The sequence below is a fragment of the Sitophilus oryzae genome, unplaced genomic scaffold (assembly GCF_002938485.1).
Source record: "Sitophilus oryzae breed Bouriz unplaced genomic scaffold, Soryzae_2.0 scaffold_1242_pilon_pilon, whole genome shotgun sequence".
Taxonomy (NCBI): Eukaryota; Metazoa; Arthropoda; class Insecta; order Coleoptera; family Curculionidae; genus Sitophilus; species Sitophilus oryzae.
The window spans coordinates 215248-228935 of record NW_022145885.1 but is presented as its reverse complement, the minus strand read 5'-3'; the positions used below and the strand labels follow the sequence as shown (position 1 = coordinate 228935).

Sequence of the window (13688 nt, the reverse complement as noted above, 5' to 3'; positions counted from 1 at the left end):
TAGCGTTGCTTAGTTATATGTTACAATGACATGTGTTTTTTCCTACCTTATTGTTTCTCTCACTCAATAATGGAATACCGATATTTTCACATGTTCATAAATTGTGACACCCTTGGATATGATTGAGGGAAGCTGTTCCTTGTTTCAACGCTACTATTCCAGCTCCTATGCCTTCTGACTTTCTTGAGTTATCTGTATACCAGATTTTTAGGAAATCTGCTGGCAGACTGTCACCACCTGTGTACCAGATTGCCTTACCTTGAGTGGGTATATCATTTATCCAGAGTTTTTCCTGTTTGGTATAATTATTTTAAATTTGTTGTTCAAGCGATACTTTGGAGCTGTTGCAACTATCGGTTTTCACAATATCTTGGCTGCTTTTGGCTCCTCGATTAGTTTCCAATTTTACTTGTATGTTGCTGACCAAATTAACCTATGCATGACAAATACATTTGCCTTGTATATGCATTCGTTTTCACAAGCAATCAAGCCTTTGTGTGAAACTTTACACCCTTCTTGCCCTCTCGCCGACTTTCTTCGCCACACAACTGACCTGTTAGCACCAACTACACCTATTCTCGTACATGTGCCAGTAGTCAGAGCAGCACTCTCAATCGTTTTTTAAACAAAGTTTCGACTTGATCCATAACAAAAAATATAAGAATATCTTGGTACGTACGAAAATTTCCATGCCAATAATCGTATGTATACAAGCTGGCTGTGATATGACGACTGACGTATGATCAAAAAAAAGGTCTCTAGTTTGCTTGGAAAAGATGATCGTTGAAGTTCCCCATATAATTTGATACAATATCATCGAAAAAAAAACGGTGTCGGCGACGGTTATGAAATAAGGATCGCTGTCATTTTATATGTAAAATTATATGGTTTGTAAAATTATATGCCTGATGTCATCGATGTTCATTTCCAAGCCAACTGGACGCCGTTTTTTTTTCTTCGATCATACGGTATATAAAATGACGGCGATCTTCATTTCATAGCCATAGCTGAAGCCGTTTTATTTCGATCGTATTGTACTTAATTAAGATCATGTCATACTTTTCATTTGACTATTCTTACTTGTACTTTTATGTTTAGACTAGAATTACTGGAGGTCAAGAAACAGGAATTAACCAATTTCCTTTTATGGCAGGGGTCATATATAAGGATGATTTTTTTTGTGGATGCACGATTATAGCTAATCGATATTTACTTACAGCTGGACACTGTATATATCAAACAAATCCTGATGATTTGCTGATATTAGTAGGAGATCATGATTTATCAACAGGTATGATATAAATTTATCACTATTTAAGGTTGAATTTTTAAACAAAACAAAAATAAAACACTAATTCACCACAATACACCAAAATACACTCTACTTAACGCACTGAACGCGGGTTTCTCTAATCTAGTTAGCATCATCAGCAGATGATTAAAACTAAATTAATAAATACAAATTGAGTGTTTTTATAGGAGCTCTTAGTGTAACAATTTATCACTGAAACTACATGGAAGGAATTGGGCCATTATCTCTGTTCATATTATATTTTCATTTATTAATTTTGATGCTCTTATATGCATCTAATTGCCTGTAATTTGAATTTTAAGTTATTAATATCTATACAATGATCTTTATCAACAATATGTTGAGCAACGCCAAGATTTATCCGGTCTACCATATCTTATCTGAGCCATATGTTCTTTAAATCTAGTTAATGTTGATCTTCTAGTCTCACCAACATATTTCTGATTACAATCTTTACATGAAATTCCATAAATACATTCCCTTTCCGGCATTGTTGTCAAAGGTCATTATATAGATAGTAATAATTTAGAATTAGCTAAACCAGTCTCAAACTATAGGAAATTAGATGCATATGGGAGCGTCAAAATTAATAAATGTAAAGATAATATGAACAGGAGATAATGGTCCAATTTCTTCTAGTTCTCTGTTATTATTGCTCTAGTATCGATAATTAATTGTTACGCTCGGTTGGTTTTGACTCGCTTGGATACTTTTGCCACGATTGATGAGTGCCAACTGAGCGCCTATATAAACTTAAGAATGTTTAGGAGAGGGGTTAATCACCGCGATCTTACAGATCTCTTGTGTGGACCCATTTCTTGAATTATAACGAGTAATATCATCATACACTCTCAGGGCTTTGCCAGAAGCCAGTATCTGCAACGGCTCCACAGAGGCCAGCTCTCCATCTTCGACATCAGCCGTGCCAAAATTTATGTCCACTCTTATTAAATACAATACAAAAAAGTTTTTGGCACGAACGGTTGTCCTCTCGGCGGACTCAGTGATGATGTGTTCGGGTGTATTCCCATTTATTTGATTGTGTTGAGGTGACTGTCTTGTTAGAAACTCCGTGACAATCCCAAGAATGTTCTTATTAAGTCCAGGAAAATCTTTGATTTTTCTCGGTCGGTGAGGGATGCTGAGGTGAGGAACCCATTGGTTCGGAGTATTTAGTTTTCGCCCTAAATACTCCTCTCCCTGTCCCTGCTTTGATTTTGGAAGTATCAGTATACCACGTTATAGTATGGTCTTTTACAAAGCTGAGCAAACGTTTCTCTCTTTCAATTTTTTCAATCCTATATAAACGCTCAATTTGTAGATATTAGTTTTGTTTTAATCATCTGCTGATGATGCTAATATAGTTAGCAAAACGTGTATCAAGTACAAATGTATTGTGGTGAATTGGTGTTTTATTTTAATGTTGTAACACCAAAGATTCCAACTCCCAACTGTAATCTACGAAATAATACCAATTGTAATCTACGAAATAATAAGTTATTTGTGACAAGGCTGTACGTTTGACGTCAAATGTAGACATGTTATTTTTTTTTCAAACGCCACAAATAATGTTTTAAACAATTTCAATCGTTCCAAATAATATAAAAATATTTAAAAGTAATACCTCGTAAGTAATTATATGTATATCGAGAAACTATGGTTACGCTCGTTTAATTTGACACTTTATATCAGTTTAATAAAATATTTTCGTACTTTTGTGCTTAGACATACTTTACTTTTATGCCTAGGCGTTAAAATTACATTGTTATGTAGTCAATCACGTCGCAAAAATTATTGCTTTAGTGACGTATGAAAAAAAAAATGGCGCTGGGAGGTACGTATAGCCGCCCGTACTAAAATATGTTAATAAAAAGTTGGTAGGCAGTTCTTTTAGTTTCAAAGTAAAGGATTTTTTCCAATTTTGGTCCGCGGTTATTTCCCCTATCCGCCACCTGGGGTCGCGTCCGATGGGAGTTTGGAGTTCTCCACACGGATTTTCTTTTTTTTTTTGTTTTTTTTTCAATAAGTTTTATATATTTTTTTGAGATTTTTTAATTTTGAACACCCTCTCCTACCCCTTTACCAACCCCCCACCACCACTAAAATTTAATGGCCGGATTCCCACCAGTATTTTATGCCGTGTTTTTAAAAATTAACAATTAAAATATTCCAAAAAAAATTGTTAAAAATAATCATTTAGTGAAAAAATTGGCGCCACGTGACACGTACAGCCGGCTTTATCTCAAAAACTACGGCTTTGACACACTTTATAATATCAAAGTGTTAAGTTAAGTTTTATTTAAAATATATTTCCGTCCATAAAAGGTGAAAACCTGAAAACCGCGTTTTGCTAGCTGTTTTGTTTCTGAGTTATAATTTTTTAAACAATATTTTATATTTTTTTTTATCTCAGAAACTGCGACTTTGACTGATTTTGATGTTATTACAAATTTTGTTGCAAATATTATTCCTAATCTTAAATTGAAAACCGCGTTTCGCTAGCTACTGTAATTTTGGAGTTACGATTTTTTAAAATTTTTAACCCCCTAACATACCCCCTCCCATACCCCCTTACCAACCCCCCACTCCCACAAAAACTTATAGCCAGATTCTCGGGTGCCACAGTATTTTTGTGCCAAATTTGGTTAAAATCGGTTTACCGGTTTTTGAGTTATCGTGTTACAGACAGACGGATAGACAGACAGACAGACAGACACCATGAAAATATTTTGTATTTAGGTCATTTATAACCCAAATAACTCATTTTTAGTGAAATTAAAAAAACTTTTTTTTGCCGACCTTAATAGCCTACCATACCTGTTGGTATGGTGGGCTAAAAACTATAAAAGCCTAAACAAAAAGATAGAGTAGTGTTGTTATTAGACTACAGAAGTACCCTGAAATAATAAATAATAATTTATTACTGAACGGATAGTATGACATAATAAAGAATGTATTACATTTCTATATAATACTAGCGTGTACCAGCGACTTCGTTCGCGTCGAATTAATCATTTGTAATGGTGATGATAAAGCAAAGCAAGAATTTCCATTAACATTTGAGGGGTAGTTTCATCTCGTTGGAATTTGACTTTCGAAAAATTCGTTTGCCAAAAATAAGCTTTTTACGTCAAGCAGTTTAAGCAGAATCGTAGTTAAGAAATTACCCAACTTTTTAGAACACCCTATATGATTTTTTAAAAAAATTCAAAATATGTAAAAAACCAAATAAATTATGCTTGTCCAAGCGTTTTCCCAAAAGACTAACCGTTTTTTAAATAACAAATATTGTAATATTTGAGGGGCGTTTTCACCCTCTTGGAATTTGAGATTCGTGAAACCCCTCCTTATCGAACCTTTACACCCCACAGTCAATCCGTTTGCCAAAAATCAGCTTTAAACGTCAAGCAGTTTAAGCAGAATCGTGATTACTCAGTGGTCATATTTTATGAAACACCCTGTATAAATTTATAAAAAATATTAAAATATGTAAAACAACAAAATAAAATGTACGTGTTTAAGAGTTTTTCTGAAAAACTCACCGGTTTTTAAATAAAAAAATATTTAAATATTTGAGGGATAGTTGCACCCCCTTAGAATTCCAGTTTGGAAAAATCCCTTCTTATCGAACCTCTACACCCTAAAGTTAATCTGTTTTCCAAAAATCAGCTTTTTACTTCAAGCGCTTTAAGCAGGATCGTGATTAATCAATAACCAGATTTTTCGAAACACCCTGTCTACATTTTTCAAAAAATCTTAAAATAGGTAGAAAAACAAAATAAAATATACGTGTTTAAGCGTTTTTTCGGAAACTTGACCGTTTTTTAAATAAAAAATATTGTAATATTTGTGGGGTGGTTTCACCCACTTGGAATTGGAGTTTCGAAAAATCCCTTCTTATCGAACCTCTACAACCTAGAATAAACCTGTATGCCAAAATTGAGCTTCTTACGTTGAGTGGTTTGAGCAGGATCGTGATTAATCAGTATGTCAGTCACTTAAGGATTTTATATATTAGTATAGATTATATCTTATAGGTCGAGATACGAATGCTAGCAAGTTATACCATGTTAGCGCCTACGAAATCCATCCTTCGTTCAATATGACCTCCTGGCGAAATGATATTGGAATCATTCAAACAAGTACTGTAATAAAATTTGGTCCTGCTATAGGACCTGTTTGTTTGCCATTTAAACATACTTACTATGATTTTGCTGGACAAACTGGAACAATTTTAGGTATAACTATTAACTTTAACACTACTATCTGACAAAACATATCACTAGTAGTTATTACAAAATGTTTTTCTTGTAATCACAACTTTGATACTTTTTAAAACTGCTATTTTTCATTTTTTTTTTGGAATATAAAATAGTTTTCTCTCAATTACAGGTTGGGGACTTTTAAAATTTTCTGGTGTACCCTCAAACACGTTACAAAGAGCCGATCTAACAATTTTATCAACCAGACAATGTAATTTTTTTGACCAGCCACCTACAAGTTACAACGAATTGTGTACATACGAAAAAGAGAAAGATTCCTGTCAACATGATTCAGGAGGTAAGTTTATTCTTTATACTATATTATTTATGGATCAAAGTAAAATAGTTGTCACCTAAAAACATTCACAATTAATAGACTGCAAATATTATATGTCAAAATATGTCTGTCAAAATCATCTCTTTTCTTATGGGACAGTTTTTAGCCAATAGCTATTAAGAAAGCTGTGCCGCACAGGGGCGTATATACGGGAGAGATAATGGGGATAATCACCCTTCCCAGGATGAAACTTATAAGTAAGAAGTAAGGAACTTGTTATAAAATAAAATTGTCACAAAATAAATTAATAATATCAAACAAAATAGAAACCCAGAACAATCCAAGCTTATTTTTTTCCATGGTCACAATACCTTTGATCGAAAATTTAATTTAAATCTATTACTTTATTTAAATATTGCCACTACCCCTTCCAGACTCAATCTCTGGATGCGCCGATGCGCCACTAGTGCAGCATAACTATAACTTATACTAAGACTGGATATTAATAAAAACTACATGTTACAAGTAAAATAAAGTAATGGTTGGTTCATGTAGAATGTAGTATCAATAAAAGGGGGGTTAATCACCGCGACCTTAAAGATCTATTGGGCCCCCTTTTCTTGAGTTATAACTAGTCATACAGTCTATAACTTAACATTCATGGATATCTTCCTGTTGTAGGGTTGCCTGGGTATTTCCCATCCTCATCTGACAACAAATGTTGATGAGTGGACATCTACCTCCTACGAGGATATACACCTTTCTTTTATTATCTACCATTTATTTATCTACCATTTTTTTTCCTACGAGGATATACGGTTGAGGTTTGGCCCTCCTTGTCCTTCAGAGTCGAGAAGCTTGTCTCCGGATAAGGTATCCGTGAGATAGAGGCTGGAGGATCTGTCTCCATTTTCTCCTCCTCTTTAACTTGGTCTCTCCTTATACCTGATACCGGTGTTGTCCCGAATCTATAATAGAGTATATATCTCTCTTTCTCTCTTTCCCTTGCAGGCTGTTTGACATAACTTTTGCAAGGAGTTTTCCTCCGATAGCCAGTAGTGAAATTCACTGACAGTGCCTACAATCTGATGCACTTCCTTTGTTCTTAAATATATTCACTATATTCGCGTTGCGAAAGTCCTGATGTACCACTTCGCTTTCCCATATGACATCAAAAACAGCCTTAAGGTGACCAATAAGTCCTTTACTTGCACACTTATAGCACGGCATATAAATCACACGGCAGGCCGACTTGCTTTGGCGGGAACGCTACGCGCATATCCTCGCGCACGCCGCCATTTGCGTTTCCATCAACAGAAGGTAACCAGTGTCGTAGTTTTTTCAGCGACAACACACAGTTACGGCAGATTCGAGTCAGTAGCGTGCGGCTTAATTTATTTTGATTTTTTCTTGAGTGATATATTTTGTTTTTGTTGTTTTATTTTTGTTTATTATGTGATGTATTTGGTTTTTCTAGTTTTATTTTCGTTTTTTATGTAATATAATTGCCAATAGGTGTCCGTGGCGTAGAGGTACAGGCTCTCGTCTACCAATCTCAAGGTAGTGGGTTCGAATCCCACACCCGGCATTTCATCAGCCGACAATTTTTATTAAAATAAAAATGGTTTGGGTACCTAAGTCGACTCAGCCTTAAATGAGTACTTGGGATTCACAATCCTGAGGTAATAATAGGCGGTTGAAGCGTAGTGCTAGCCACATTACCTTCCTTTGTATACCGAACGGCTCTAGTATGGCAAGCTGTACCTTGCTACTCCCAAGGCGTCAAACGCTATATACGGGAGCTATTATTATTATTATGTAATATAATTTGTTTTAGTAGTTTTATTTTTGTTGTTCAATAAAAGTTTCTTTCTGTTTCCTAGAGATTCTATTAGGTATGTATATATGTGATTAATTATTTTAACATATTTTAGTTGTGAAAAAAAAACAGTAGTATACATATTAGGACATTCAGCTAAATAGGAATATCTAATTAAAAATCTTAACAAACTTTAATATTAGTTAGATTTAATGTTAAATATTTAGTAAAATTTAATGGTTGTATCTAGACAGTAAAAATTAAATTTAAAAATCATTATACTATTAATTTAAATATAATTATAAAAGTAAATAAAATGAGTATATCGAAAATAAGTTAACAATACATTTTTAGGGCAAGAACATGGACAATTGCAGCTAATAGAGAAGACTTGATTGAAGATATAAATAAGGCCCACAAAAGGTACAAGTTGCGTTCTGTTCATTTTGAATTTAAAATGTTTACCAATTCACTTTGTAACCGTATAAAATACAATGCGATACCTACTTTGTTTCCTGCCATGAAAAAAATAGAAGTTTCTGAAAAAAGTTGTGGATTTATTAATTTGTGAAATTTTAATATTAATAAAATTTGCTACGCCAATCGCTTTATATTGTTCAATAAATATTTTATTGGTATTTCTTTAATTCTTGTTTGTAACTCCTGGCATGTTTTTGTTAGTTGCGTGTTTTTTAATTTTAATTGTCTATTCTCTACAGTGAAATATTTAATTGATTTTTTCATTTTTACTTTCCGAGAAGTATGCGCGGTTAACGATTCATTTGTTTGGACAAAAGTATTGTGTAAATTCAGTTTCAGTCAATTACAGTATTTTTTTAATACGACCCTGTCGTATTTTCTGAGAAATTTTTTGATACGTTTTAATCCGGCCCTGACTAGGAAACGATAATGGCGCTGTCAAGGTCAAATTTTACAGAAATTTTAAACAATGGAATCTGAGCAGAGTTGGCGTGCCGATTGTTTTATGTGCCGTGCTTATAGGTTTCCGCTGGAATCGTGTCACAGCCAGCCAATTTGTTGTTTTTAAGTTGTTTTATGGAGGTTTTTATTTTCTGTTCCGTTATTGGGGTATATAATACATGAATGCTGTTATACTGATGTATTGTGTTTAGTGGTTCCATATTGGGGTTGTTTCGAGGGGTAAACCGCTGCTCGAATCGTGTACACCAAGTGGAAATTTTTCTCAAAAAATTCCAAATAATCCCAAAAAATATCAAAAAATTCCAAAATAAGTCCTTTACTTGCACACTTATAGGTTTCCGCTGGAATCGTGTCACAGCCAGCCAATTTGTTGTTTTTAAGTTGTTTTATGGAGGTTTTTATTTTCTGTTCCGTTATTGGGGTACATAATACATGAATGCTGTTATACTGAGGTATTGTGTTTAGTGGTTCCATATTGGGGTTATTTCGAGGGGTAAACGAACGAAATTTTTCTCAAAAAATTCCATATAATCCCAAAAAAATACCAAAAAATTCCAAAAAATTCCAGAAAATTCCAGAAAATTCCAAAAAATTCCAAAAAATTCCAAAAAAATCCGAAAAATTCCAACTCCGTGTACACCAAATTCTATAACGAATTATTCCTCGGGTTGTTTTCTTGGTTAAGAATATGGTTGTAATGCTCTTTTTAGCGATTTCTGATTGGCACGGCTGAAAGTACCGTATGATCCAAAAAAAATGGCGCCAATTGGCTAGGAAATGACTATCGATGACATTACATATAAAATGACAGCGATCTTAATTTCGTAGTCATCGCTGACGCCATCTTTTTTCGATCATACGGTATAAACCAGCCTAAGTAAAAATAATTTCTGGTCTATATTATCTACGTCCTTAATTATTAAATTTTCTAGGACCTGTTATATGGTACGATACAAGCACCGAAAGATATGTATTAGTTGGAATAATAAGTCATGGAAAACCTTGCCCTTCCAATACCCCTGGACTAAATACGAGAGTTACAGAATATTTGCAATGGATTATCGACAGAACCGGAAGAGGTAGATATTTTAAAAAAAATTTCTCCCCGAAACATTTAACGATAAACTAAAACATATATTATATTTAAAAACAAGAAAATATTTCATAATCAGAAACGTAGTAATTCATTGTAATTATAATAAAATATAAAATACATTCGCACATTTAGATATATGTTTTTTTCGTTTATTTTGTTGTTTCATCTAATCATATTTTATCATTATTCAGTCATTCATTTTAGATCTAGACTTGATTGTCTATTGCTATTGCTGCAAAATATATCTGGATATTAATGTTGTTTTTTCTTTTCAGATACTGGATACTGTGTTAAATAATAAATTAAATCCAAAAAAATGAAGCCAAGAAACAATAGGTCTTATTATTTAGGTACCTTTTTCCTCTTGTTCAAGGACAATTATTACAATTATTACTTTGGAAAATAATAAAACTATCATAATATCTAAGGAAACAAATATATAAGCATTAAGACAATGCAAAATTAATATTATTTACTATTAGTCTTTACAGACAACTTTACTGCCATTTCTTTTTTTTTAATTTATTGGTTGTCATTTTTTTTTTAAATTTAGTAGTCCTCCAAAAGTTTGCCCATTTTAATTTGATAAACATATAATTTGTTGTATATTTGTAGCAATATTCCACGGTTCATATTTCATTTTCTGGTGTAAAAATTGCAATTTTCAACCAGAAAAAAGTATATATTATTGTTTGATTCTTAAACTATGTCATTCTCTGATCAGGATTCAAATCAGGATAGTGTAACGTACCTATATCGATCAAAGCTATCTCTATCTTCCCTGATATATAAAACATCTATTATTATATCCTTCCATTAGCAATGGAAAATTTCCAGGAACGCCATCAGTCATGTCGTACGAACAGTTGGAAGGGGTGAAAATAGGATTCAACCCTCTGCATTTCAATCCGATCAATATCAGGTCCTTCTCTTTGCGCCAGATGGCGACAAGTCCAGTCAAACTATGACACAGCATATTTTAATTTCTTTTTTAGGCATATCCACTTTTATATTTTTGAATACTTAACTCTTTTATTTATATATTTATTTATGTCTGTCATTTTAATTTTAAAATAGTTTATTTGATTTTACAAAGAAATAAATTCGTACCATTGGAAAGCAGGAATGTTAACATATTTAAAAATTTAGTAACAGATGATTACTTTAAAATATTATAAAAAAAATCTGTATAAAACTGAAAAAAATCTAATCGAGTTATTGTATTTCAAAATAGAAATTTACAGTGTGTGTTAATACAAAACAAGCAAGGTTGTATGTTAAACAAAACACGACATACAAAAAATCCATAAAAAAGAACTAACTAATTCTTGCTTTCAAACTTCAAGAAAATTTCTCTTTGTACAGGAATAAAGAAAACACAAAATAAATAAAATAAAATATTTTATCAATAATAATTCAATAATTTACAAACATACACTGAACTAGTGATGGGATAACTCGAGCGAAAATTCGCTCGACTACTCGATTATTAAAATAACCGACATCGCTCGATTATGAACGAGCGATGCAAGTGACGAGTACCAAGCGACGAACGCAAGCGATCGTAAAATGAAATAAATTGAAATCCAATTTTAATGTGACATACTCGATAAAAAGCCGAGCGAATTTTCTACATACATTGCAGGTAGCAAATTTATACGACGCCGTATACAGGGTGTCATTGAAATGGTGTAAAAAAAATCGGGGGTGATAGTACTCCTAAAAATAGTAAAAAAAGTTTCTATAAGTATAGGGTGGAAAATGCATATTAAGGGAGTTAGGGACACTGAAAAGGTGAATTTAAAAAACGGTTGTTTTAAAATTGTAGGCTTAAAGAACGAGACAAAATTTCGACAAAAAATCCTCTGCCATAAATTTTGACCCTAAATCAAATGGTGATACTGGAAAATTATTTGGAAAAGCGGAAAGGGTAGTTTTTGCAAGAGTAGAGGGTTGTTTCGTAAATCACTTTTTTGAGGTTATTTTTTTTGCAACGTGGATTTATTTTTTGAAAACTACATACTTTTTCCTACAAAAAAGATACTCTTGTTGCACATCGCCCAGAGCGATGGTTTTCGAGAAAATTGAAGACAAAGAGTTTACTCTGATGGGTTGCTAACTGGTTAATCAACATAAACTTATGAAAGTTATGGCGGTTCAAAAGTAACCAAGTAGTTATTAAATAATTAATTAGAAAATCAAAATTTTATGATTTTTAAAACATCTTATTGCTTTAAAAACGAAATAATCTTTTTTGGTTTTAAAAAAAATTGATTTTCTCAGTGCCGATTAATACTGAAGAGCAATTACGGCAACGCATTATTGACTGTTCCAATCAAATTCGGACACCAACAAGGATATTCTACAGGGTACGCAGATCGTGGAGAAGAAGATCAGATGTCTACATTGAAATGAATGGTGGTCACTTTGAACATTTACTATGAATGAATTAAGGAATGCATTATTTTAATAAGGAATTTTGGTAATTGGATTATTTCGTTTTTTAAAGCAATAAGATGTTTTAAAAATCATGAAATTTTGATTTTTCAATTAATTATTTAATAACTACTTGGTTACTTTTGAACCGCCATAACTGTCATAAGTTTATGTTGATTAACCAGTTAGCAACCCGTCATAGCAAACCCTTTGCCTTCAATTTTCTCGAAAACCATCGCTCTGGTCGATGTACAAAAAGAGTACCTTTTTTGTAGGAAAAAGTATGTAGTTTTGAAAAATTGAACCCAAGTTGCAAAAAAAATAACCTCAAAAACGTTATGCACGAAACAACCCCCTACCCTTGCAAAAACTACTCTTTCCGCTTTTCCAAATAATTTTTCAGTATCACCATTTGATTTAGGGTCAAAATTTCTGGCAGAGGATTTTTTTTTCGAAATTTTATCTCGTTCTTTAAGCCTACAATTTTAAAACAACCGTTTTTTAAATTCACCCTTTCAGTGCCCCTAACTACATTTTCCGCCCTATACTTATAGGAACTTTTTTTACTCTTTTTAGGAGTACTATCACTTCCCAATTTTGTTTACACCATTTCAATGACACCCTGTATATATTTATCCTTTGCGTATCTGAGGGACATTTTACGACCTACATCGACAATTTCCTTACTGCTTGGCGCTTGGCGTTAACGAGTACTTACAATAAGCGACGGGTGAAAAACCGTATTTTTAAATACGAGTGATATTTCGCTCGAGCGATCACTCGGTTATTGCAATCGCTTGAAACTTGAGTACTCGATTATTGAAATTAATCGGTTTTTCCCATCACTACTTTATACCTTAAGAGTTAGTTAATTAACTTTAATCTTAATATTTTTAAGCCAGTGTATTTTGACTTTATCTTACTACAGTACTAAAATATGTTATTATTAACCTATCGTGTGATGTCTTTATTTTACAGCTATTCCAGTTTGTAGTACCATATACGTGACGGTATATAAATTTTATTGGTGGCTAATACAACTCTCTGTACACCGATATAAACTGTGCTCTGGGTCTACACTAAATTTTCCCTCGATTTTTTTCTCTACTTAACTTTAAAAACACGAAACACACGTAATAACACGAACCAAAATGCAAAAGCAATTCGCCATGTCAAATTTTAACGTATAATTCGGCAAAAGATTGACAACTCTCAGAAATCTTAAGTCGAGTTCATACTCATCTGCTTTCGTGCATCATTCATCGTATCCAATCATATTGAAATATGAACTGTCATTATTGAAATAAACCAATAAGACTGATTAAAAACAACAAGAGACGACTAAAAGTGTCAACCCATTCATAGTTAACTAAAAAATATTAGAAACTCTCTCTCTTTTCAGGGAAATAAATGGATTGGCATGGACGTCATCTGTTGTCGAAATCTTGTCTTAGTCGCAAAGCCGGGTATATCATAAAATCAATTACATATTTCTTTTTAAAACAAAAACTGATTTATATGACTCAAATAAAAAAACCTCCAAA

General features: G+C 32.8%; 1 protein-coding gene across 1 annotated transcript in view; it reads left to right on the top strand.

The window, feature by feature from the left end:
- LOC115874198 overlaps positions 1 to 10160 on the top strand; it is a 130853-nt gene extending 120693 nt beyond the window's left edge. Inside the window, exons 14-18 of the mRNA XM_030889294.1 lie at positions 1099 to 1291; positions 5350 to 5550; positions 5705 to 5872; positions 9545 to 9691; positions 9984 to 10160. Coding sequence (XP_030745154.1) covers positions 1099 to 1291; positions 5350 to 5550; positions 5705 to 5872; positions 9545 to 9691; positions 9984 to 10006 — 732 coding nt within the window. The 3' untranslated portion in view covers positions 10007 to 10160. The remainder of the gene's footprint in view (positions 1 to 1098; positions 1292 to 5349; positions 5551 to 5704; positions 5873 to 9544; positions 9692 to 9983) is intronic.
- Positions 10161 to 13688: the final 3528 nt, after the last annotated feature.